At 37.4% G+C, this 26942-nt stretch overlaps 3 protein-coding genes across 5 annotated transcripts in view; 1 reads left to right on the forward strand and 2 right to left on the reverse strand.

Moving 5' to 3' along the window:
• LOC135198691 (E3 ubiquitin-protein ligase TRAIP-like) overlaps positions 1–26942 on the reverse strand; it is a gene marked incomplete at its 5' end in the record, with an annotated part of 425152 nt that overhangs the window by 95283 nt on the left and 302927 nt on the right.
• LOC135198684 (thymidine phosphorylase-like) lies at positions 1810–21922 on the forward strand. The gene is made up of 9 exons (XM_064226507.1): positions 1810–2219; positions 2871–2951; positions 3918–4103; positions 11322–11480; positions 12103–12384; positions 12878–12999; positions 16219–16321; positions 17860–17975; positions 18369–21922. The coding sequence occupies exons 1-9, from the start codon at positions 2078–2080 to the stop codon at positions 18525–18527; spliced, it is 1350 nt and encodes a 449-aa protein (XP_064082577.1). The 5' UTR covers positions 1810–2077; the 3' UTR covers positions 18528–21922.
• The window catches only part of LOC135198683 (uncharacterized), a 68994-nt gene continuing 66600 nt past the window's right edge, over positions 24549–26942 (reverse strand). The window contains exon 6 of the mRNA XM_064226506.1: positions 24549–26264. Coding sequence (XP_064082576.1) covers positions 26074–26264 — 191 coding nt within the window. The 3' untranslated portion in view covers positions 24549–26073. The remainder of the gene's footprint in view (positions 26265–26942) is intronic.

Consider the following 26942-nt stretch of genomic DNA (forward strand, 5'->3'; position numbering starts at 1 on the left):
TTTTCTATCACTCCTTCAGGTTGGTGCTCGTACCACTTATTACTGCAAGGTAGCTGATGTTTCTTGCACAAGCTTCAGTGGAGGGCTTTTGCCTCTGAATCATGCCTCTTTTTGTACTGGTTCTGTGCAAGTGCCAGACATTCGCTTGCTATGTGGTTTATGGTTTTATTTTTCGTATCGCACTTCCTACATATAGGAGAGATGTTATTTCCATCTATCGTTCTTTGAAGATATTTGGTTCTTAGGGCCTGATCTTGTGCCGCAGTTATCGTTCCTTCAGTTTCCTTCTTTAGCTCTTCCCTCTGTAGCCATTGCCATGTGTCATCGCTGGCTAGTTCTTTAGTCTGTCTCATGTATTGTCCGTGCATTGGTTTGTTGTGCCAGTCCTCTGTTCTGTCTGTCATTCTCCTGTCTCTGTATATTTCTGGGTCTTCGTCTACTTTTATTAGTCCTTTTCCCATGCACTCTTTAGCCACTCGTCTTCACTGGTTTTCAGATATTACCCCAGTGCTCTGTTCTCGACGTTGACGCAGTCCTCTATACTTAGTAGTCCTCTCCCTCCCTCCTTTCGTGTTATGTATAGTCTGTCCGTATTTGCTCTTGGGTGTAGTGCTTTGTGTATTGTCATATGCTTCCTGGTTTTCTGATCTATGCTGCGGAGTTCTGCCTTCGTCCATTCCACTATTCCTGCGCTGTATCTGATTAGTGGCACTGCCCACATATGTGTTTATGGCTTTTATCATATTTCCGGCGTTGAGTTTTGACTTGAGTATCGCCTTGAGTCTCTGCATATATTCTTTCCTAATCGTGTCCTTCATCTCTTGGTGTTTTATATCCCCTCCTTCCATTATTCCCAGGTATTTGTATCCCGTCTCATCTGTGTTTGATGTTGTTCCCATCTGGTAGTTTTATACCTTCAGTCCTTGTTACTTTGCCCTTTTGTATGTTGACTAAGGCACATTTTTCTATCCCAAACTCCATCCTGATGTCCCCAGATACAATCCTTACAGTCTGGATGAGGGTATCTATTTCCTTGATGCTCTTACCATACAGCTTGATGTCGTCCATGAACATCAGATGGTTAATTCTGTTGCCTCTTTTCTTGATTTGGTGCCCAGCATCCATCTTCTGCAGTACTTTTGTCATTATTATTATTATTTATTAAGTATTATTAATTATTGATTATTATTATTATTATTATTATTATTATTATTTTATTCTTATTATTATTATTATTATATTATTATTATTCAGAAAGCCTAACCATTCCTATTACACAGTCTGTCAAGTCACGATTGACAATACCCACGAAACTTTAAAAAAAAAAAAAAAAACGAAAACATTCGTCATCTATCGCAAAAAGTCAACGACTCACAGATAAAATTACCAAAGTTACTTAATCACTTGACCGTAACGATGCGCTTTATGTAACACCTCGCAGACGATTGTGTAATCTTTTCTCTCTGAGGATGGGCGTACCTGTTTTGAAGGTACAGTACCCTCACAATCCCTATCCCGCCACCTCCCTGATCGACCTATCCTATCCTATCCTTCTTAATCGGGAGGGAGGGAGGGGTGGGGGATATAATAAAGCTTTGTTTGTGTACCCTACGTTGCATATCCAATGAAATATGGTTGGATTGTACACTACCAACTTACGTTTACGCATTTAACGAAAATTAAATGGCCTATTTGGTGACTTACGGGTCGTTACATGCAACGAATTAGCTATGGACGTCCCCGCGTCAACACACACACACACACACACACACGCGCACACACAAATAAGACTAGTTCTCTCGGCTACTTATAACCCTTTAACATCAGTCCAGTCGGTCTAGACCTTTCGACTCAACAAGTGGGCGCTCGGTGTAGTATTTATTGGCGTTACCGGACAATTTCGCACGTTTAATTTTCAAAAGTTCTCACAAATACATCGTCATCAATCATCAAGCCCAGATAACATACATTCTTATAAGCATCCGGTTCCCGTCTGTAAGCATATACGAGCGCCCACGAGCACGGAATTTTATTTTATCGAAATCAAGGAATCGAGGGAAATAACAAAAAAGGAAAGATGTCCTGTCACGAAGTAAAAAACAGCTGGAGGATTCCCGACCTTTTGGCCAAGAAGAGTGAGGGAGGGATATTCTCCGAGGAAGAAATTGCTTTCATCGTAAGATCCGTTTGCGATCGAGTAATAGATGATTGTCAGCTTGGTGAGTATAGTACTCCGCGTCATGTGATTTTTTTTATTGTATAATAATTTCTGTTCGTCGGGTAAGGTGAGAAATCGGTAGTACCGGCCGTTCGCTAATACATATACAGGGTGTCCACAAAGTTCCGGTACCATTACAAACCCTAAATACTTGTAATGGTACTGGGACTTTATGGACACCCTGTACGTCTAAGGAGAAAACATTACCTTCCTTTTCAGCTAGTGAGAGAGAGAGGGGGGGAGGGGGGAGGCGACGTATGCACAAAGCCAGTGTTTGTTTTGGAAATTATTTTGTTAGCTTTCAAAAAAGTAACATTTCTTACCCCATTTCAGATTACACAAGGTCTAACAGCTAAATGATCTAAAACAGTATTATTCCTCAACAAGTAATTTCTGAAAAGTCAGTTCACATTTTTTTTAAAACAAAGTTGTACTACAAAATATGCTTTAATGAATCTTCCCTAATATATATATATATATATATATATATATATATATATATATATATATATAATATATATATATATCATAAAAAATACTTTCACGAATATCTCGTGCGTTGCGGCTGATGATCGACGTAACTACGACATCTCTGCACGTTGCGCTGACGCTTGCTGACCCTCCCCTGGACACCGGGCTGACCCTATATCAGGAGCTTTGCTGATGTCTATCAAATTACGAGGCATGACAGACGGGGAGACCGTCTACCTGACGAAAGCGATGCGTGATTCAGGTGAGTTTTTTTTATTCTTCTTTTTCTTTTATCTAGATGACATATTGGAACCCCTAGACCCATAGTTCAGTCACCCCCTGTGTGCTCTCAGTAATCCCGTCAACAAAGTTTCTTTGCTTCTGAGATATTTGCGTCCCAGTACTCTACAATTTTTTTTTTCACGGGTATTCATATTTAAACATTATTCAAATGAGCTGCTGGCAAAATGGTGTTAGGTCTACTTAATTTACAAAATGAGTAGATTATTAAGTCTATTTTCTCTTTTCTCTCCATGTCATTTGCAATTCCTTTCCAAACTTTACTCTATCGATTCAAGCCCGCTGACACCAGTTTTCTACGTAAAAAACGAGCAAAATTTTAAAACACCCTCGGCTCCAGTTGCATAATCACATATATATACTTGTATAATCATTTGAATGGTGCTGCATATAGACTTATGCAACTACTCTAATCGAACACACCAAGCCTCGCCAGACTGGTTCGAAAACGCGCTCTGGTTTTACTGCGCATCAAGGCGAGACTTTAACAAGAATCTAACCAAAGTTTCAGTCCTAACTCTTGCTGCAACTTTTAAAAGCGTGGTCTGGTTTTATCTGCGCATCAAGGACTCTGCAGACTGCAATATCTACCTGAAGTCCATGATTTGAGCAAGAAGTGGCTGTACTGGCAACAGAACGTCTTTTTTTCTTCTTCTTCTTCTAAATCCAGACTAACGAACTTTTAATCAACAAATTCTTGCTTTCCTGTTTATCTCGACCAACCGCTTTTTACCAAGTATCTATCTCTGTAAGCCTAGAGGCTCCAAACGCGTTCTTCTCCCACCTAAAGCGATCTTCACTTAATACCAATTTTCCTATTTGGCGGTCAGATGCGCTTATAATTAATCATGAATCTTTTGATATATATACTCTCATTAACCTAATATTAATACTACATCTATTTTCTCTCTTTTCAAATACTAATCAGGTAAGGTGATGTCGTGGCCCGCAGACTGGCCGGTGGTGGACAAACACAGCACGGGAGGCGTCGGAGACAAGGTATCCCTGGCCCTGGCGCCTGCATTAGCCGCCCGGGGCGTTCGTGTGCCCATGATCAGCGGCAGGGGGCTCGCTCACACCGGGGGAACGCTAGATAAGCTCGAGAGCATTCCAGGTATGTATCTGAGGGGCTGGGGCGGGGTGGGGGGGGGGTGGGGGAGGGGGAATCTGGAAAGTATTCCAGGCTGAGCCGTTTCAACGTAAATTACCACTACTACTACTACCACTACTACTAATGTACTTATGACTTGAAAAGTATCGTTCTATGTAAAACAGTAAAACGGTATTTAGAGCCTCATCAATGGAAAATGCCTTGGGCAGCACTCTCTCTCTCCTCGAGTAATTGAACTCGAAGCACACCAACTTCGAATTCACTTTGGAAACTGACATATTGATCAGCCATATTATTAGAGTTTTATGTTAACCACCAAAATTTCCTCTCGTATTCCTCTTATTCGGTTCAAGAGCAATTCGGTACAACAGCTTTTAATATGTTCAAATTATATGTAAAAAAATATATCTAAAACAAATATTACTTCCTAGACCTATATTTTAAAAACTTTATTATTTCTTTTAATCTACAAATTCGGAAACATCTGTACTAAAGTCTTGTTGCTATAGTTGTCCAACGGCTAACTTATAGTTGCATTCGCACTTGGTGCTCGCGCGCGCGCGCGTATACACTCGAACAAACGTCAACTCAAGTTGTCTCTGCAACGCAACGACACCAGGGCGGCGCTGCAAAGCCCTGCGGCCACTCTTAAAGGTCCGATAACCAGCATCTTAAACTGGATTAGTGAGATTCTGAACTTTTTTTTTTCTTTATCGTTAATATTCAATGAGTAAGCGTTTGGCGAATGTTTAGGGTTTAGTGAATGTTTATGAGTAAATGTTTAGTGAATGTTTAGTTTAGTTTTTAGTGAATGTTTCGTGTCTAAGTATTCAGTGAATCTTTAGGGAGTGTTTAGTGAATGTCTTCTGAATGTTAGTGTATAGTGAATGTCTCGTGAATGTTAGTGTTTAGTACATGTTTAGTGTTTAATGAGTGTTGAGAGGATCTTCATTCACTGTTTAATGTTTAATGAGTGTTTGGGGCTTCAAGGAGCATTTAGGGTTTAGTGAGTATTTAGTGTTTAATGGGTATTTATTGAATGTTTAGTAAGTATTTAGTGTATAGTGAGTACTTAGTGAATGTTTAATGTATAGGGAGTGCTTAGTGATTGTTTAGTGTTTAATGAATGTTTAGGATTAAGTGTTTAGTGAATGTTTACCAAGTGTTAGGGGGTACAGTGAGTATTTAGTGAGTGTTTAGTGTTATTGAATGTGAGTGTATGTTAATGTGAGTGTTTAGTTTAGCGTGAGTGTGAGCATTAGTGAGTAAGTATATTGTGAATGTTAGCGTTTAGTGATTGTACATTACTGTTTATTAGTGTTTAGTGACTGTATGCAAAGAAAGTCCTGTAATTTACAGGAACTATTTATGCTAGACACTGCCTAGACCCAAGAGCAGACGCTTTTCTTAGACTTTGACCACAATGGTTGGAGTGCTTAGGCCAACCTATTTTAGCAAGGTAGTTTTCCCCTGTGAAATTGGGTCCAGTAATAATAATGATAATAAAAAATGTAATAGTAATAAAGTCTAGTAATATGGGGTGGACTGAGAACTTTCAATATGGCCGCCCGAGGTCACGCGTGCCACAGAGATTAGCCACTAACACATTACAATTCAACATGATTGCGAAGGCAGTTTGCCTCCATTTTCAATGCAATAATGCTTCTTTGCCTGTTAAATACGGCACTACATTTCTGACATCAATATTTTAATTCCTGCCGAGGGCAACCAGATTTGCTGAACAGCAGAGGCACCAATGTGCAGTCAATGTGCCTCCTGGCTGTCGAACTTTTCAGTTCCAGAGGTCCTTTATGTCCCTACACCGTTGAGCTGTGGAACAGTTCCCGCTGAGGATGTTTTGCAATTGAAACTCAAATGTTCAAGCGAAAATGCAATAATGCTTTATTACCCTAATACTATTCTTATTTCATTTTGATACATTTTTCTTTTATTTATTTTTCAATAAGTGGGATCTTTCCTGTCTATTTCCCTTCACTTCATCTTCCTTCTTCCTAATGAACACCATATTCTTTGGAAGTTTGAAATTCGATTTAAAGTCAGAGGCCCCTTTGGTGGGTTCGTTCCATATGAATAGGTTTCATCTACTGAATAATAATAATAATAATAATAATAATAATAATAATAATAATAATAATAATAATAATAATAATAATAATAATAATAACGGTACATAAACAGGAATAAGGGATACCAACAGAACAAACTATTCGGAACCAACCAGAAAAGACTATACAGCCAACTAAGAGGGGAAGACAACCACCCAGAAATTCCCGAAGCCGAACCAAGTAAGAGACTCTGGGAAAACATATGGAGCAATCCGGTATCACACAACAAACATGCAACATGGCTCCAGGAAGTCAAGGAAGAAGAAACAGGGAGAATAAAACAAAGATTCACAGACATCACGACAGACCAGTCAGACACCAACTAAAGAAAATGCCAAACTGGAAAGCCCCAGGTCCCCGATTGAACGGTCCCTTATGGATACTGGCTCAAAACTTCAAGGCCCTACACCCACGTATAGCAGAACAACTCCAGCATTGTATCTCAAATCACCAAGCACCCAAATGGATGACCACAGGAAGAACATCCTTAGTACAAAAGACAAGAGTAAGGGGAAAATATATAGCCAGTAACTACAGGCCTATCACCTGCCTACCAATAATGTGGAAGTTACTAACAGGTTATTTCATCAGTGAAAGGCTATACAACTACCTAGAGGAGACAAACACCATCCCCCACCAACAGAAAGGCTGCAGAAGGAAGTGTAGGGGCACAAAAGACCAGCTCCTGATAGACAAAATGGTAATGAAGAACAGTAGGAGAAGGAAAACCAACCTAAGCATGGCATGGATAGACTATAAGAAAGCCTTCGACATGATACCACACACATGGCTAATAGAATGCCTGAAATATATGGGGCAGAGGAAAATACCATCAGCTTCCTCAAAAATACAATGTGCAACTGGAATACAATACTTACAAGCTCTGGAATAAGACTAGCAGAGGTTAATATCAGGAGAGGGATCTTCCAGGGCGACTCACTGTCCCCACTACTCTTCGTAGTAGCCATGATTCCCATGACAAAAGTACTACAGAAGATGGATGCCGGGTACCAACTCAAGAAAAGAGGCAACAGAATCAACCATCTGATGTTCATGGACGACATCAAGCTGTATGGTAAGAGCATCAAGGAAATAGATACCCTAATCCAGACTGTAAGGATTGTATCTGGGGACATTAGGATGGAGTTTGGAATAGAAAAATGCGCCTTAGTCAACATACAAAAAGGCAAAGTAACGAGAACTGAAGGGATAAAGCTACCAGATGGGAGTAACATCAAACACATAGATGAGACAGGATACAAATACCTGGGAATAATGGAAGGAGGAGATATAAAACACCAAGAGATGAAGGACACGATCAGGAAAGAATATATGCAGAGACTCAAGGCGATACTCAAGTCAAAACTCAACGCTGGAAATACGATAAAAGCCATAAACACATGGGCAGTGCTAGTAATCAGATACAGCGCAGGAATAGTGGAATGGACGAAGGCAGAACTCCGCAGCATAGATCAGAAAACCAGGAAACATATGACAATATACAAAGCACTACACCCAAGAGCAAATACGGACAGACTATACATAACACGAAAGGAAGGAGGGAGAGGGGACTACTAAGTATAGAGTACTGCGTCAACATCGAAAACAGAGCACTGGGGCAATATCTGAAAACCAGTGAAGACGAGTGGCTAAAGAGTGCATGGGAAGAAGGACTAATAAAAGCAGACGGAGACCCAGAAATATACAGAGACAGGAGAAACGACAGAAAGAACAGAGGACTGGCACAACAAACCAATGCACGGACAATACATGAGACAGACTAAAGAACTAGCCAGCGATGACAATTGGCAATGGCTACAGAGGGGAGAGCTAAAGAAGGAAACTGAAGGAATGATAACAGCGGCACAAGATCAGGCCCTAAGAACCAGATATGTTCAAAGTACGATAGACGGAAATAACATCTCTCCCATATGTAGGAAGTGCAATACGAAAAGTGAAACCATAAACCACATAGCAAGTGAATGCCCGGCACTTGCACAGAACCAGTACAAAAAGAGGCATGATTCAGTAGCAAAAGCCCTCCACTGGAGCCTGTGCAAGAAACATCAGCTACCTTGCAGTAATAAGTGGTACGAGCACCAACCCGAGGGAGTGATAGAAAACGATCAGGCAAAGATCCTCTGGGACTATGGTATCAGAACGGATAGGGTGATACGTGCAAACAGACCAGACTTGACGTTGATTGACAAGGTCAAGAAGAAAGTATCACTCATTGATGTCGCAATACCATGGGACACCAGAGTTGAAGAGAAAGAGAGGGAAAAATTGGATAAGTATCAAGATCTGAAAATAGAAATAAGAAGGATATGGGATATGCCAGTGGAAATTGTGACCCATAATCATAGGAGCACTAGGCACACGATCCCAAAGATTCCCTGAAAAGGAATCTAGAAAAACTAGAGGCTGAAGTAGCTCCAGGACTCATGCAGAAGAGTGTGATCCTAGAAACGGCACACATAGTAAGAAGAGTGATGGACTCCTAAGGAGGCAGGATGCAACCCGGAACCCCACACTATAAATACCACCCAGTCGAATTGGAGGACTGTGATAGAGCAAAAAAAAATAATAATAATAATAAGTAACTCGCTTTTTCCTCCAACCCCCTCCCTCGCCCACCCTTGAATGGATAAGATGAATTTTCCCCCTTAACATGTTGACTCAGTTAGACTACCCTCTGATGTATAAACAAAACAGGGTTGGGCCTGACATGCTTTCTTGGGGCACTCCCCTTCACTGACGTTTCACAAGATCCTTGTGAGTTTGCAATCCCGACACGGCATTATACTTTCTGTCAAGCAAGTATAGTCTTTCCAAATCCAGTAGGTCATTCGGGACAGAGCCCTACAGCAGCAGCCTCTGTGGAATATAATCGTCTATAAGCTAGACGCTCACTGAACATCCAGTAAAGCATGTAGTACCCTTTCCAAGTGAATGTGTATTGTAAAAGAGTCACACATTGATAGCACTTTAGACATGATTGGACACTGGGAACAGGTCTGTGTTTACATGAGATGTGATAATCATGAGACACCTTTCGAGACTGGGTTTCTTTTCAATACTCTTCATATCATCATTATTGACACTTAAATCTCATCTTTTACTCTTGATATCAAGTTCTGCATCTACTACCTGATTCGGCGTTTCAAAAAATTGGGCAAATACAATTTCATCTTTTCTTCTAAAAAAGTTAGACTCTTCCTCTTCTTCTTCTTCTTCTTCTTCTTCTTCTTCTTCTTCTTCTTCTTCTTCTTCTCCTCCTCCTCCTTCTTCTTCCTCCTCTTCTCCTTCTTCTTCTCCTTCTTCGGTCCGTTCCTTATTCTTCTCTTCTTTTCGTTCTTCATTCTTCCCCTTCCTCTCTCTTCTTCTTCTTCTTCTTCCTTACTCTCTTATTTCCTTCTTCCCTTCTTCTTCCCTCTTCTTCTTCTTCTGTCTTCTCTTTCCTTGTTCTCTTCCTTCTTCTTCCTTCTTCTTCCTTCTTCTTTTCTTCCTTGGCTTCCTCTTGTTCTTCCTCTTCTTCTTTGCCATTTTCTGTTCCTTTTCCTCTTCTCTTCTTTTATTCTTCTTCCTTCTTCTTCTTCCTCTTATTCCTTCTTTTCTTTCTTCCTTCTTCTTCTTCCTTGTTCTTCTCCGGTTTAATTCCTTCTCTTCTCCTTCCGCTCCCCTTCCTTCTTCTTCTCTTCGCCTTCTTCTTCCTTCGTTCCTCTTCTTCTTATTCTCCTTCGTCTTCTTCCTCTTCTCCTTCTTATTCCTCTTCCTCTTCTCCTTCTTCTTCTTCTCCTTCTTCTTCCTCTTCTACTTCTTCTTCCTCTTCTTCTCCTCCTTCTTCTTCTTTCTCTTCTTCTTCTTCCTCTTCTCCTCCTCCTCCTCCTTCTTCTTCTTCCTCTTCTCCTTCTTCTTCTTTTTCTCCTTCTTCTTCCTCTTCTCCTTCTTCTTCTCCTTCGTCTTCTTCCTCTTCTTCTTATTCTCCATCATCTTCTTCCTCTTCTCCTTCTTATTCCTCTTCCTCTTCTCCTTCTTCTTCCTCTTCTCCTCCTCCTTCTTCTTCTTCTTCTTCCTCTTTTTCCTCCTCTTCTTCTTCTCCTTCCTCTTCATCCTCCTCTTCTTCTCCTTCCTCTTCTACTTCTTCTTCCCTTTTCTTCTCCTCCTTCTTCTTCCTCTTCTTCTCCCCCTCCTTCTTCCTCTTCTCCTCCTCCTTCTTCTTCTTCTTCTTCCTCTTTTTCCTCCTCTTCTTCTTCTCCTTCCTCTTCATCCTCCTCTTCTCCTTCTTCTTCTTCTCCTTCCTCTTCTACTTCTTCTTCCCTTTTCTTCTCCTCCTTCTTCTTCCTCTTCTTCTTCTTCCTCTTCTCCTCCTCCCCCTCCTCCTTCTTCTTCTTCTTTTTCTTCTTCTTCTTCTTCCTCTTCTCCTCCTCCTCCTTCTTCTTCTTCTTCTTTTTCTCCTTCTTCTTCCTCTTCTTCTTCTTCCTCTTCTCCTCCTCCTCCTCCTCCTTCTTCTTCTTCTTCTTCTTCTGCTTCTTCTTCTTTAACATTACCATTCAAATGGTAAAAGATGTCGGTATAGTTTATTCCAAGTCGAGAACTGGTTTCGAACTGGTTTCTTCCTCGTCAAAGTAACTGTGATTGTTCTCTCCTATTTACATCGATCCCTTGCAGTCAGTTCCAGTTTATGACCGACAAAGGTCCTCTCTACGTCTCTTGTGTGTTTTTTATTTTTATTTTTTTATGACTAGCCACTTGCGAACCATGTTTTCTTCTTTTTTTGAGATTTGGTATTTTTTTTTATAGACCAGCTACATGATAACTAAAATGGCAAATATTTTATCTTTTTTATTTATTTTTAAGGATTTATTTCAAAGACCAGCCACAATAATTGATAAATAACAGGGCAAACTTTCTATTTTTTCTTCTTTTTTGGAGATTTCGGCTTTTTCGTTTTTTAAAGACCAACCACTTGATAAATAACGGGACAAACTTTATATTTTTTCCTCTCTTTTTGGGGGGATTTCGGCTTTTTTTTTTTCGAAGACCAGCCACTTGATAACTAACAGGGAGGAATATCTTCTTTTTCCTTTTTCAGGATTCCGAGCGAGCATGAGCGAGAGGGAGATATACGAATGCATGAGTTCCGTGGGCTGTTGCATTGTGGGTCAAACAGCTGACATCGTGCCCGCCGACCGCAGGATGTACGCCGCCAGGGATGTGACCTCCACTGTCCCTTCCATGCCTCTGATTCTGTGTGAGTTTTTCCTCCTATGTATGGAACTGTGTTTTTTATTTCCTTTTCCATATAACCAAGAGACGTTTTACCATCTCGTATAAAAAAAGGATTGGTTTTGTGTTTTTCTTTCCTCCCTACTCATGTCTCCAAGGAATTTTTTTAACTTCTCGTATCTGGAAGATTGCTTTAATTTGAATGTTTGCATCGTTAAGTCAAAATTGAGTCTTTTTTTTTTTTTTTTTACCCTCTAGTATGAGGAAAATATAAAAAAAAGATTGCTTTAATTTGAACTTTTGCATCGTCAGGTCAAACTTGCACACGATGCTATTTCAGTATATGTGCTCCTGCATTCCATCCTATTTGTTATCTGCTTAGCATCACGTCTGCAAGATCATTCCTTTTCCTGAAAGCTTCATATTATTTGAAGACTTGTTGAGATAGTTCCTGTAATTGACACCTGTAGAGAGAGCAAGCTCGACATTTCTATGATCAGAGGACGAGAAGTCTAAATTTCCAGTTCCTTCTCTCTCTCTCTCTCTCTCTCTCTCTCTCATCTATTTCCAGTTCCTTCTCTCCCTCTCTCAATCTTTCTCGGTCTCTATCTCCATCTCTCTCTCTCTCTCTCCCTCCCTCTCCAAAGCTTCGATCCTGAGCAAGAAGGCGGCCGAATCTCCCAAGGCTCTCGTCCTGGACGTCAAGTTCGGCCGAGGCGCCTTCATGAAGACCCGCGAGGAGGCCGAGAAACTCGCCCAGAAGATGGTGGACGTCGGCAACGGCGTGGGCATGCGCACCACGGCCCTGCTGACGGCAATGGACGTGCCCATCGGAAAGACCATCGGCAACGCCCTCGAGGTGCGAGAGGCGCTGGACTGCCTCCGAGGGCAGGGGCCGCCCGATCTCCATCAGCTGGTCATCAATCTAGGTGAGATATCGGCCGTTTCTGGCGGACATGTTTTGACTCGCGTTCGAGCTGTAGTCACGTGACTTGCAGAGAGATATTTATGCTACAGTAACGGTGAATTGCAAACATATTCATTTACAATGACTTGCAGGTGTCTAATGTTGCAATGACTGGTGGACGTGCAGAGATACTAATGCCACAGTAATGGTGACTTGCAGTCATATCAAAATGACATTGACTGGCGACTTGCAGATGTATTATTGTCACAATACTGGTGCCTCGTAGAGATACCTAATGGCACAGTCACTTAGAGACAATATCACAGTAACGGTGACTCTCAGTTATACTAAAATATCACTGTAACAGCGACTCGCAGACATATGCATATAAAAAAGTATCCCATTAAAAGGTAAACAGACGACCCTCATTAAGAATCTAAATTAGTTAATAATAGCGAGGAGTGTGTAGTTACAGTATACAGTCATTTATAATCGTCCCCCGCCCCCTTCTACAGGAGGAGAACTGCTCTACAGCACAGGATTGGTGGAGACCCCAACCGATGGGATCCGTGAAATCCACGAGGCCCTCGTCGGCGGAGATGCCAGGGCCACTTTTTGTAGGATGCTTCAAAAACAGGTTGGTGCTCTCGTCTGCCTTCCCCCCCCACCCCACCCCACAACCCAAAATATCAAGGGTCCTTCAGCGAGTTCCAGTGATATTATTATAGCTTTAAGGCAATAAATGGCAGGTATGTATTGGATAATATATATATATATATATATATATATATATATATATATATATATATATATATATATATATATATAGATAATATATATATATATATATATATATATATATATATATATATATAGATAGATAGATAGATAGATAGATAGATAGATAGACAGACAACTATGGAACAATCTCTTCAGATGCAATGCATTATACTACCTAAAAGCAATTCACCTCATAGTTCACTCATTTATTTTGTTATTAATAATATTCTCTCTCTATTTATTTATTTATTCGTTCACTTTTTTCTATTTTAATAGTTTTTTTTCCTATATTTTCTATTACCTTCTGTTACGTCTTTCAAATGAACACCATCATTTTGTCTGGAAGCTTGAATTTTTTAAGTCAGTGACCCCTTTAGTGGGCTTCTTCCATATGAATAGGGTCCATCTTCTGAATAATAATAATAATAATAATAATAATAAAATAATAATAATAATAATAATAATAATAATAATAATGACAATTTAAAGCCATAGTAGTGTTGAAAATATATTTTTATACAATGCATTGTACAAAAAGATATTTTTAACACTACTGTGGCTTTTAATTGTCAATATTATAGCCTCATTACGGAGGTTCCTTAGTTCATACCCCAACCTGTATCCCAAAACCCATTTATAAACCTGAAGCTTTCAGGCAGTGGTAGAAACGTCCAATCTCACCTCCTGCTATTAAAAGAAAAAAAAAAATAGATTCAACAGGTTCCTGACTATTAAGGGCCATCAGCTACCTACTGCCATCTGGCGTGACTGTGTGTGTGTGTGTGTGTGTGTGTGTGTGTGTGTGTGTGTGTGTGTCGGGCAAGGATAGAACAGGATGCGTCTCATTAGGACTTTGCCGCTCCTGCTACGTCGTTGCAGGGCTATGATGCAGGACTCTGTCCTTGGAGTGGAGTCCTGTGACTGTCTATCTATCTGTCTATCTATATACATATATATCTACACACACACATGTATATATACATATATATTATATATATAGTTTTAATAGCCACAATTCCCTCTACACTTCTCGAATTCTTTGCGCTTTTTCGGATTCGCTTGTCACTACAAAGCCTTGAGATCCAAGTGCAAGATACATGAAGAAATTACGATGTCCGGGAGCAGGGAACAAACCCGGGCCCATAATCACAACGAGGTCACGTTTCTATATATATACACAATGACCATCATGTAGTGGTTTGTGTACTGTACAAGATACTTAAATGACCGTGGTGGGCTGCAACTTGCGTACAAGATACTTAAATGACTGTGGTGGGTTGCAACCCAGTTGGAGAGCTAGGCAGTGTAATAAGAACCACTTTCCAGAGTAACTGGGCTAAATCTGATGAAAAAAAAAAGTGGCACTTAAGGGGAAACTAAAACTTGTCGAAAGCCTACTTAGAAAGCTCACTGACACAAACAAAATAATTAATATCTCCACTTGGGGTGCTGTGGGGATTAGCAACCCATCCCCCTTCCCCCTCCTGAAGAAAAACAATCCCCACCTCCCCAACCAAAAAAACTTGCCGAGACAGATCAGTACGTTGGATGAATAAAAGAAAAAAAAAAACTGCGCCAACTTAACAGACGACGGTGCAAGACTGCAACATACATTAATTACATATAAAGACAAAACAGAATAAAGTAATAAAATAATTATAAATTAAAATAATCATATATGACTGACTCAAAATGCACGGGTGTCCTACATTTAGTCTTGCTAGACTTTCTCGGTATTATATTTTTGTGCATCTAATATCAATAACAATTTATTATTATTATTATTGATATTATTATTATCATTAATCAGAAGATGAACCCTATTCATAAGGAACAACCCAATGACTTGAAATTCAAACTCCTACAGAACATGGAGTTCAATTGAAAGAAGTAACAGAAAGTAATAGCCAATACGCCATGAAGAGATTGGTTATTAACGAACAAAATAACTTAACAAATTAATATATAAATAGATGAAAGTATAAGCATATTATCAAAATACAAGCAGAATTTCTTCGGGGTAGTAATGCATTTTATCTTCGCTCGAATTTTAAGGTTCTAACTGCACAACGGTATGAGGAATAAAGGAATTTTAGATGAGTTTAAAAAAACACTTTCAATGAAAAGATCTGGGTGGAGGGGGATGGGGGGAGGAGCTTATCCAATGTCCTAGACCTACGAACAATCGCACTTTGGCCTTTGTTGCTGTTAATCTTCATTTTTAACGTAATGTTAGTTAGTTTCATGCGAAGAAAAATGAAAATGAAAGAAAGACGGGGCCAATATATAATGTAACACAAACTTTAAAAAAAAAGTCAGACTACACACGCCTCTCTCTCTATATATATAAATACTGTTACTTTGTATACACAAAAAAAGAAAAGAAAAAAACAGGGGGAGATTGCAAAGCCAAAATGTATTCATATTGAACCACTACAGAAAAAAAATAAGAAAAAAAACAATACCGCTTACGGGAATGAATCTAAATGAATACAGTTATCTACGGGCACAGCCTCAGCACTGGTGTAATCTAACACCATCTAAAATAGGCTGGGATTTTTATAAACTCAAAGGTGACCAATGCTATAATATATACCAAAATGTCTCAGAGATGGAAGCGTTTTCTTTTATGAGAACCGTCGTTTTCTTTAGACTCAAGTGAAAGGTGGGACTTCTTTATCCGAAAACTTGCCTTTTTTGGCATCAAAAAGTTGATTAAATCTGTTCAAGAACAACCAGATGGATCATTCAGAGTAACCAGAGCGGGTAAATAAAGAGGAGACGGCTACACAAATATTTAGTTCGTTTATGAACATACTTTTTTTTTTCTTTACTGAAGAATATATGAGAGGTATACATAATGCAATACGGGTGAGATACTAATTTGAGAAATTGACCAAGATAATGTGAAATTTACCATCTTTCGTTTACTTTTTTACTTTCATCCCTGAGTTGCTGGTACTAAACACAGTATCCTGTGAAGCTTTCACCATATAAGTATTCCTACAGTAGGAATAATGGTATGAAATGTGGTAAAAGTGTTGTCTAATCGTTAATCAAATATAAAATACAACAGGGAGTTCCAACTGCTGTGGCGGAATCTCTCTGCGGCCCCACGCCCGATTATCAGATGTTGCCTTCTGCTAAGTACGTTACCCCAGTGCCAGCCCACTCTACAGGTAAGCACACACCCAATTATACAGGTAAACAACATATACCAGTCACTCCTCAGGACTAATTGCATTTTGTATCACTCCCCAAAGAGTTTAATTTTTTGTCTATTTATGAGAATTTTACGAGTAGGTATCTGTAATTTTTGTTGAAACTTTAGAGAAGTTCTTGCTGTTACCTTTTAAAGTTATCTAATTTAGTTTCATGTATGAAATCCTACTCAGAAGTAATTCGGTCAAATTTATTAGATCAAGCAAATAATTTAAGTTTTTACCAAGAAATAAAAATATCTTGACTCAGAAGTAGACCCGGCCCTGAGTGACCTGACTTTTGACAATCCGTTACTTCACTTTTCTCACTGAAAGTGCATTGCATCAGCTTTGGTCTACAGCATATAAAAAATCTAAAATCATATAAAACCTAAGATAACTGGAGAGATTGCTTTCGTGCAAATTCAAGACACTACTTATTAGTTTCTGCAAAATTTAAGTTCTTTAACATCCACTCATTAAGAAAATATACCGACGTTTTGTAGCCAATGCCACGATAATCTAAAATTTATCAATATATTATACATGATTCATAACTTGCAACCATTCACATGGAATATGGCAAATACAGATGTAATTAACAAACTATTTCATAAAGATGGCGATGATGTAATTTTTGATGGGTGACGACCATATATGAAACCTCGGTTACTATTATTATTATTATTATTCTGAGAATAGAGACAAATGCATAGGACAAAAACCTATGAAAATCTTGACATCTTGTTAGTAGGCTCAGTGAATTGCAATACTCATACATACAAAATACATCCACCAAGGTGAAACACACTTATAATTATTTCAGATGAACCAACAAAGAGCTATGTTGGGGGAGTTAGGTAATTAACAAACAAAACAAAAACTCAATAGCATCATAACTGATAGAAGAAATCCACTTCTGATAATCTGATATAATCTTTTCAGTCTAAAAACATTATGTTGGTCAGTACAGTAATTGGATGGGACCTGCTCAGTACTTGAATTGATGACCATTAGTCAACGACCCCCCACCCACCACCATTGACATATTGGCTCCTGTAATCATTTGCGGAGCAAACATGAGTCTAGCTTTAAATCAATGCTACACTTTGAAACTCACAACAGACCTTGTGACCCTTACCAACGTGGCCATGCAGCATCTGACTTTAACCCTTTTCCTAAACTCACATCCCATTTATAAATATTTGACATTTTGGGGGTGACAGTGGAGTTCTTCCTACTAAGGAGTAGTATTTGGAGGACCAGGGAGCAACCTCCAGCAACAGGCCAGTAATGCCTGAACACATGAGCCATTGCATTAAAATTGATGTCACCATGTAAAACAAACCGCCGCCCCCCCAAAAAAAAAAAAAAAAAAGAAATGCCTTTCTCCTGTGATGGTTTCTGGTCGAAGCTGAGAACTTTTTGAATAATTCTTGTATTTAAACAATTTCATATCTCACCATAGTTTGATAATGAACAATAGAGACATTTCGAACTAATTTTTGTTTCTCAAGGACTGTTAGTCGATGTGGACTCCTTGAAGCTAGCCATGTTATCTCTAGCACTTGGGGCAGGACGGAAGAAAATCGGTGACCCCGTAAACCATGCTGTCGGCATAGTTCTCCTAAAGGTTAGTGATTATATATTCTACTATTAACTCCTTTGTGCATTTAATTTACTGACTGATAACAGCTGCATTTAAATACTACTAACTTTCATTATCAGCTGAGGAGGAGCAATGGGCCTAGAACACTTCAAGCACATAAAAAAACATGATGAACTGGCATTTGAATCAAAGAGAATTCTTCAAGTTTTTATCAACATATAACTCGAAAAAAAATTCTGTAACAAATTTTCTGTGGACTACGAAAAGGTCTTTTTCTAGACTATAATGTCAGCTATCAAACAACTTCTCCTTTACTGAAAAAGAACTTTTTATTGAATATTTATGGTTTTCTTGTTTTTTTTGGGGTTCCATAATTTTGTTTCATCAGAGATTTTTCTTTTTAAATCTTTCCAAAAGGTGGTTGGTGAACGCGTGAGAGAAGGTGAAGCTTGGGCAGAGCTACATCACGACACTCCCCTTCCTGACGGTTCCTTGCAAGAAGTCCAGTTGTCAGCTCGCATCCAGAATACATTCAACTTTCACCCAGTTCCTTTAATTGCAGCTAAACTTGTGTAGGCTAACAAGACTGGATGCACTCTGAGAGTATCGTACAAGTGTGTTCTGAGCTTTGAGATAGAGCTGAAATGTTCCAGTTACATTACTCCAAGAGGGGAGTGTTATAGCTCTAACCTTCCTCCAATACTCACTTGAGATCAAACATTGATTTTCAGCCTTGTAAATAAGGCAAACATGGTCAGCTTATGTACAGCTGCATTTATTACAATTAAATATAAAACAATGGAAAGGGACTAAGTTGTCAGTGATATGGCTTCTCAATTCTGCAAAAAAAAAAAAAAAAAAAAAAAAAAAAAAAAAAAAAAAAAACTTAATTCAGTTCGTATAATTAATTGAAACTATTTAGCCACTTCTTAAGATAGGTCTGACTTCCATTTCATTGCCATTAATTAAGGTTATAAATTTAAATTATTTTCTCAATTTGCATTGCAATGACTGACACATCATGTTCACTTCTGTAGATATGTCACAAGAATTATAATGACTTTTTTCCGTCTTTTTCACATTGCCTCTATACAATTATAATGGTTTTTTTTCGTCTTTTACACATGCATCCAAATATACAATACTCATTGTTTAGCATTCAAATGTTGCCCATTGGTCGATAGAGGTTACTTACTGGAACTCTAGGCAAAAATCAATCGTGTTTTACATATTTTTAGTGCAACAAAACCCCATACTGATGTATACTAAGTTTATATATATAGCTAGAGGTACCCATACTATACTATACATATATGTAGCTGTAACAGTGACTCAGAAAAGTAGGGAACTAGCAAGAAGCAAGAGGTGTACAAAAGCAAAAGGATATTGGACCTATCTAAAATTATAGTTAGCATGGTAGCAATAAGTCAGCTCTATCTCAAGACTAGAGGCCTGACAAAAGTTGGAAAAAAACAGCAGAAGTATAGCTTTCTTCACTAATGCACAATTTCAACATCACCTACAGCAAGAGTATCTGTTGATATATGAAGATTTGCTGAATGTTAGGATAGTGTGTGATCATTGGTTGTGATGAAACCAGCTCAACAGTTCCTGAAAAATTCATTTATAAAACTCTAAAAGAAAACAACAGCACAAAATCATAGCCCAAACATACATTTGAATGCATTCATGCAGCCTGTCCCAGCACAGGACTAGGGATCCTACAAAACCTGTTTGGCTTGCATTCCGCCCCATTTTAGAACCCTCTAAAAATTTCATCATTCGTTTCCTCCATAAAATTAACAAAATACAATCAGATTTCATCTTTGAAGCTGCTCCAACAATTTCCTCTTATCTCTTTTCCTTTATGACTGTAGGCTTTCTAAAATATATTCATCCAAGTTCTCTCAACTAACACTTTTTTGCTTTATTATCATAAGAATCTGCCTCCATTTTTATCGTTTCAGTACGTACTCAGTATTATAATGCCATATAACATACTCATAGGTTACACTATTATTTCCTATTTATGGAATTTCTCTTTTCTACTTTTATATTTCTATTTTTTTTAAAGAATGAAGGCTTGAAGATGAATCAGTCTTGGAGACTGCATAAGGTTGGACCTTTCATGTTGACAAGTTGATGTATAATAGATGCATGGACAATCAATGGCAAAAAATTTGTTGGAAATTTTTATAAATCATGTATACCTGCTTCCTTTACTTCAACCACATATTTACCAGCAGTTTAAGATTGCATGTTCTGGTGCAACAAAGATCTTTTAAATTTTATCAAGTAATTAATAATCATAAAAAACTCAACCTCGTTTTGAATATAATAGTTTCAATCACTGTTTACAAATTTTATATGTGAAGTGCAGCTTTGTATACCGATAATTACATTTAAAAAGGTTTTTCATGTTCATCAACTACTTAAATTGTGTATTTTTATACATAAATTCATATATGAAATATATACATAAATTCATATATGAAATATTCACAATTTAACACTACAACTTATCAGTTCTTGAAGGTTAGAAGTGCCATGCTCACTAAACAGTCTACGTAAAGTATTGTAATTCATGACTGTTCAGAGGCTAGATCACATGGGACATTTTTAAGGTTACTTATATATACTGCATTAATATTTTGCTGGTATATTACTGATTTTATATGCAGGACAGTTCTTCAAAATAAAGTCGTGCAGATATTGTCTAATTTTACTTTTTGAAATAAACCTGACATTTCCATCATGAAATCCAGTTTAGTTATCTACTACAGCTATTTAATGGAAGGAATCATTATGAAATCTGTGCCAAACCATCATGTAAGGCTGTTAGGAGATAACATGTCCAAATATCTTTTGTATACCTTCAAGGAATCAAAAATTCTTTCAACTTATATACATATACATGACAAACACTTTTCCATTTTGAGTAGACACAGAAATGACAAATGACTGGACATATCACAAGGGACAGGCATGGAATATTAAAATTTTAAAAAATCTCTCCTTGCTACCATCAACAATGCTTTCATGAGTCTTTTGTGGCCCTTATCTCAAGATGTGTATGAGCCACTGAAGCCACTATGGCAGTGTTTTTCAACCTTTTTGTGCCCATGGCCCATTTTTGGCATTCCTAAGTAGTCGTGGCCCAATGCCCTTCAAAATTGTGTACAAAATAATAATAGAATTTTTATTATAGTTTTTTAGAACACTTTTATTAGTTTTAAATTATCATTTACAGAACTATTTCTTTAGAGCACTTCAATAGTTTACATTTTCACTACTGGAAGAAAATGTTGGCCTTTATTCACTGTTAATAACTCATATATGTTGTAATCAAAATTCAAAGGACATGTATTCACTTATGAAATTAAACACTTTCCAGTACTATTTGCATAATTAAATTTTATGGATTGTAATAATAACTCAAAATACTTTTTCACTTATGAAAATAAGCACTGGCCTGCATTTAACAGTATTCTAAATAAATTTTGGACATTGAAATAAAAACTAAAATTCCACTTTTTTACTTAGGAAGTTAAGCACTGGTCTGCATTTATAGTAAATAAAATTTGTCTATTTGTATTGTAATAAAAACTAAATTTACACTTGTACAACAATTATAGAAATAAAAATAATAGTACTTTATTGTTGGCATATAAAATACTGCATAGATTTGGTAGCTAGTGTGATGGTTGTGCTTACTTTTTAAATACAAGTTTATCAATTTGTGGAACAGTTGTAGATAATGTACATCTCATATCATGCTCCACCTCCAAGCGATTTCTTGTTTTTGTTTTTATTTGTTATAAGGCAGAAAACCCGGATTCACAAAAGTAAGTAGAAGCAAAAGATAGAAGGGCTTTTAGCCCAAGCTTCCCAACTCTAGGTTATGATACACTTGCTTGTGACCAGAATTCCTGTATAAAATGTTCTTTAAAAAAAAATCCTTAATACTTGAATCAATTTTCATTTCTAGAAATTCATCTTGGTCAGACTCAGGAATAATATCTGGTTCGGCATTATAAGGGTTTCTCACAAAAGACAGATCTATTTCTTCAAGATCAGGAAAGTACCTGGAAAATTCTTGGCACAAATTGTGAAGGTGACTGATTATGTCATTTTGGAGGCAAGATTCTGTTTCCTCTTCTCTTCCTTCTGCCATTTCACAAAGCTTCTCAAACAGCAAAATTACCAGAGCTAACTTTCCTGGACCAGTTCTTCATCTTGGCAACAAAAGCACGCAATGTGTCAACAAAGTGAATTACTGTTTTGTTCTTACCCTGAAGCTTTAGATTAAATTTGTTATGCTAGTCAAATACGTCAGCTAAATAGGCTTAATGTGGTCCCCAAAGTGGATCATTGAAAAAAATAGGCTCTTTATCTTGCATATCCAAAAACATCTTTAGCTCCTCTCTAAGTTCAAAAACTCTGTTCAGGACATTGCCCTTGGATAGCCATCGGTTGATTCTCGGAATCTAAATCTTTGCACAACTGTTTGAAAAAACGAGTGTTCACAGGCATATATTTTACATAATTGACTATCTTTATAGCGTTGTCTAAGATGGCTTGGAGTTCCCTAGGGAGGGTTCTAGATGCAAGTGCCTGACGATGGATTTATGCAATGAGTCGCTGTAACCTCAGGAGCAATCTCTAACTCTAGACACAAAATCCGATTTTGAACCTAACATGGCAGGTGCCTCGTCAGTACACACTGCACACATTTTCTTCCATGATAGTCCTAACTCACTGAAATAGTTTGTTACCTCTTTCATAATATCTTCACCTTTGGTGGAAGTTTCAAGTGGCTGGCAGAAAAGAAATTCCTATTTAAATTTCCCCTCATGAGCGTATCTAGTAAATACAAGAAGTTGTGAATTAAGATGAAACATCAGTGGACTCATCTAACTGCAGAGCAAATAAGCCAGCATCTTTTATCTCCCTGATCACTTGTTCTTTAATATCAATAGACATTTCTTCAATGCGTCTTGATACTCTGTTGTCAGAGAGTGATATTTGCTGATTTTTTTTTGCACTATCACCTCCCAAAACAAGGTTGACCATCTTTAAAGCACAAGGTTTTATAAGGGTTTCCCCAATGGTAAGAGGTTTTTTGTTTATCTATTTCAAGTGATACCTCATATGAAGCCTTGAGTACATTCCTACTTTGCGTCTGAAATGCTCCACCTGAGTCCAGTTTCATTCGTTTGAAGCTACATTCATTCATGACGTTTGAAGAAATTCACGTCTTTACCAGAATGTTCATGATGAGTCTTGTCAAGATGATTTTTCAGTTTTGAGGGCCTTAAGGAATCATTACCGAGTACTTTCTGGCACAAAACACACTGACCCTTTACCACACCCTTATCAATAAATGAAGTAAACTCATATTGTATATATTCCTCACAGAAACTTCTTTTAGATTTCTTCCCATCTGCCATGTTACAAGAGATTGAAGAAAAACTGGAATAATAGAGGAGGACAGTGCTCAGTATACATTACTGATCTAATGCAACTCTCTCTCTCTCTCTTTGTGCTCCATTATTTTTAGATTTTTCACTTTTAAATATTATTTTAAGGATGCTCGTGTCATGGCCCCCCCTCATAACCCGCCATGGCCCACAGGTTGAAAACCGCTGCACTATGGGGATGAATGAACCATTCATGTGTGTTCTGATTCCTAAAGGGGTAATTACTTTGAATTTCAGAGAAATGGAACCCCAAGAAATCTGTCTCAAAAAACTCACTAGGATCACTTCAGCAAGCAGGTACTGAGGGACGCCATGAACATAAAGAGTACCACATTCAATTGTGACCATTGGCCATATTCTGCTTAACACCTCATTCTAAGGCAAAGCAAGTGAGGTTCCTCTGATACAGAATATACTTCTGAAAAGTAGGACTATAAAAGGGATTTTGACGTAGGAAAAATCTATTTCTGGGCGAGGAAGCCGTGTCGCCCAGTGAAAGAGTCCTCATATAAATGATTTCATAGATATGACACAAGAGGAGCTATTTTTAACTTGCTTTTGAATAATTTCACTGTGCCAGTAAGCTGTAAGGGGTAAATGAAAGTAACTTATAACAATTTTTCAAGGACATGATTCATATGTTGGCATGAATACTATTCTTCCCCTGTCTCTATTTGTGTACATCCTGAGTGGAATCAAAAAGCAACTCCACTTTTTGAGGTTAAAGTTAAATGCAAACCATGTCAGTTAGTGTTTGTGGTGTAAAAGCACCACAGTTAAGCATTTCATTGAAACAAAAACTAGAGTTCTTCAGTAGGTCCTATCTAACTTCCCAGTCTAATCCTAATTCAAGCGTACATTATGTGGCCTTCCGTCTCTCAGTTAAGGTTGTTTACTTTATTAGTAAACTTAAAGTTTCCCAACAAGATATGTTCATAAAAAGCAGTCAAGAGCAATTTTTTTTTTTAAATAATGTTTTTTTTAGAAATGAAACCCAAATACCTAGCATAATTAAAACAAAATCATCTTTGATGAATGTGTGTATGGTATTCATGTGCAAAGCCCATACATTGAGTTGCAAAGGGCACTAGAAGTGGTAATACAAGAAAACAAAATGACAATTTTGTATTATTATTTGTGGGTAAAAAAAAAATTGAGTAGCTAGGCTGAAAACCAAATACATATTAGGTAACTATATTTCAGACTATAGCAACCACACAAAACAAGAATTCATTACACAGGATATTTCTTAATTAAAAAAGACAAATCGTTCAGGCTAGCCCTATGAGAACTACATAAGCTAGTTCAGTGGTCAGGTTAAACTAACTAATAATAATTCTTTTATCTGAATTCCCACAAAATTTACGAGACAAAAATTAACTATATTCGCCGGATAAACTGGAGAAATATTTGAAGATACAAATGGACCTGAAATGACATGATCTTTTATGAAGAATGAACAAAAGATCATGAGCTGGGTCTACAAATATCTAACCAGCCAAATGAATATGCAGTGTGCTTTGGTCTTTAGCAGCTTGAAAATTCTCTATAGCAAAACATTTTCAAAATAGATAAATCCTACTGGGAATATGTACTGTAAAGAAGAACCATATACCCATGGTATTTTCTTATCAGAAGTCAATAGTACTGCATAAACACACTGTATAACAAGTGTTATTTTTCTTACAAAATCTTTTATGTTCTAAGTTACATGTAGAAACAAGAGATATTTTTACTCCTTCTTGTGAAAGATTATTTTCATTTGTATTAAATATTGTTTCATGTTACTGGAGATCAATGGAAACAGAAAAACATGAAAATAAAAAATAGGATTCTGCCCTGGCAATTAGTATTGCAACTTTATTTATGGTACCTTTGGTTAAAATATAAAATTTATACAAAACTTCAAAAAATATACACTGCATTTGCCATACAGATAACTAAAGCTAATCTTCAGGGTCAGTACAGTATCAAGAGACTGATACGTACTGGTGGTTCTTATAAAGCTACACTTTTCTTATCAATATTTTTATATACAATTTTCTCTTATAGTACTCTATTCCATTTATATTATTAAAAGCAGTATTTAACTTCAAGCTTCAAGAACAGCATGGATGAAAAGTGAGAAGGGATGATGAGTGAAGCACAAAGAGTATGATAGGCAATCATTTCCAGACTAGTGATGATAAAATAATAATAAATAGGACTAGTAAAAATAAGCTCCAAATATGACACTAATATGCCTCAAATAATAAGCAAACATCAGAATCATACACTGATGCATCAATTTTATTGAACTATAATAGAAAACACAATGGACAGCCTATGACTTGCATGGAAAATCATTTAGCACCAATTCTCTAGCCCTAACACTAACAATTTTCTACCTCGTTCCACATCCACACATCCATATTCTGTATTGTGTTGGAGTGAGAATATTTTGAGAGACTGCCTTGATAAAAGATAATATGATTTGTGATTACCCCTTGAATAGTTACAAGGAACTTTAAAACAGAAGTTACAGGAACATCTGCGATGTTTTGGCACAATTTCTATGGTGACATCTTGAAATTAAAACACTCCAGTAGCTAGCACATTTTAACCACCCATCCACCAACCCAAGATGTACCATAACAAAGGATTTATTCATTCCCTCCTAAGCCATACTTTCCTAAAAAATTCTTTGTCGCTATAGACAGATTATCATCGTAACTAGAGTATTCTTTACCGGAAGATAAATAATCTGGAACTCCAAAGCGACTGCTTGGATCAGGTGCTGCTGACAGTTCCCTTTCTCGTGCACCAGTTGCTTTTAGATTTAGATTCCTCATTGCTGAAAAGAAAGTCACGTCCTAAACTCTACGGAAAAAAAAAGGCCTTACAGAACTAACATATAAAATAAATGTGCTGCAAACACACAGAGAATAACCAGTTTAACTTAATCCCGAATATTGCGTAGGTGATTTATGCAAGTTAATGTAGAAATATACTCTAATATACTAGTGTGTTTCAATCTTACGCTTTGAGCTTTTGAATAAATGTAAAGTACAGTAAATATAAAAAAGCCTTTCAAATGTTCCATAAAGAACAGAACTTTCCATTAACAACTAAATAGCCCAGAAGTGGCATGTTAATCAAATAAGGCACGAAATACAGAGGGCACTCATTAATCCTCAGTTTTGCAAGTCCTAACACAACACAAATATCTAGTGTTTTTGAGTATTTTCACAGTACTAGTCAGAATAAGAGAGATTCTCATTTTTAATTTTTTTTCATTTCCATTACACTTATAACTAAATTTCAAATTAATGAAAGCTGAGGGATATAATACAAAACTCACCAATGTATTTCAGTTAAATACCATCACATGAGACTATGAAGAAGGTGAGGGTGATAGATGTAAGATAAAATACTTTAAAAAATCTTTCAAATTCTATAGCTACAAAGGAACTTTTGTCCCTAGATAAAAAAAGTATTATATATATATATATATGTGTGTGTGTGTGTATGT

Source organism: Macrobrachium nipponense, chromosome 22 (genome assembly GCF_015104395.2).
Source record: "Macrobrachium nipponense isolate FS-2020 chromosome 22, ASM1510439v2, whole genome shotgun sequence".
Taxonomy (NCBI): domain Eukaryota; kingdom Metazoa; phylum Arthropoda; class Malacostraca; order Decapoda; family Palaemonidae; genus Macrobrachium; species Macrobrachium nipponense.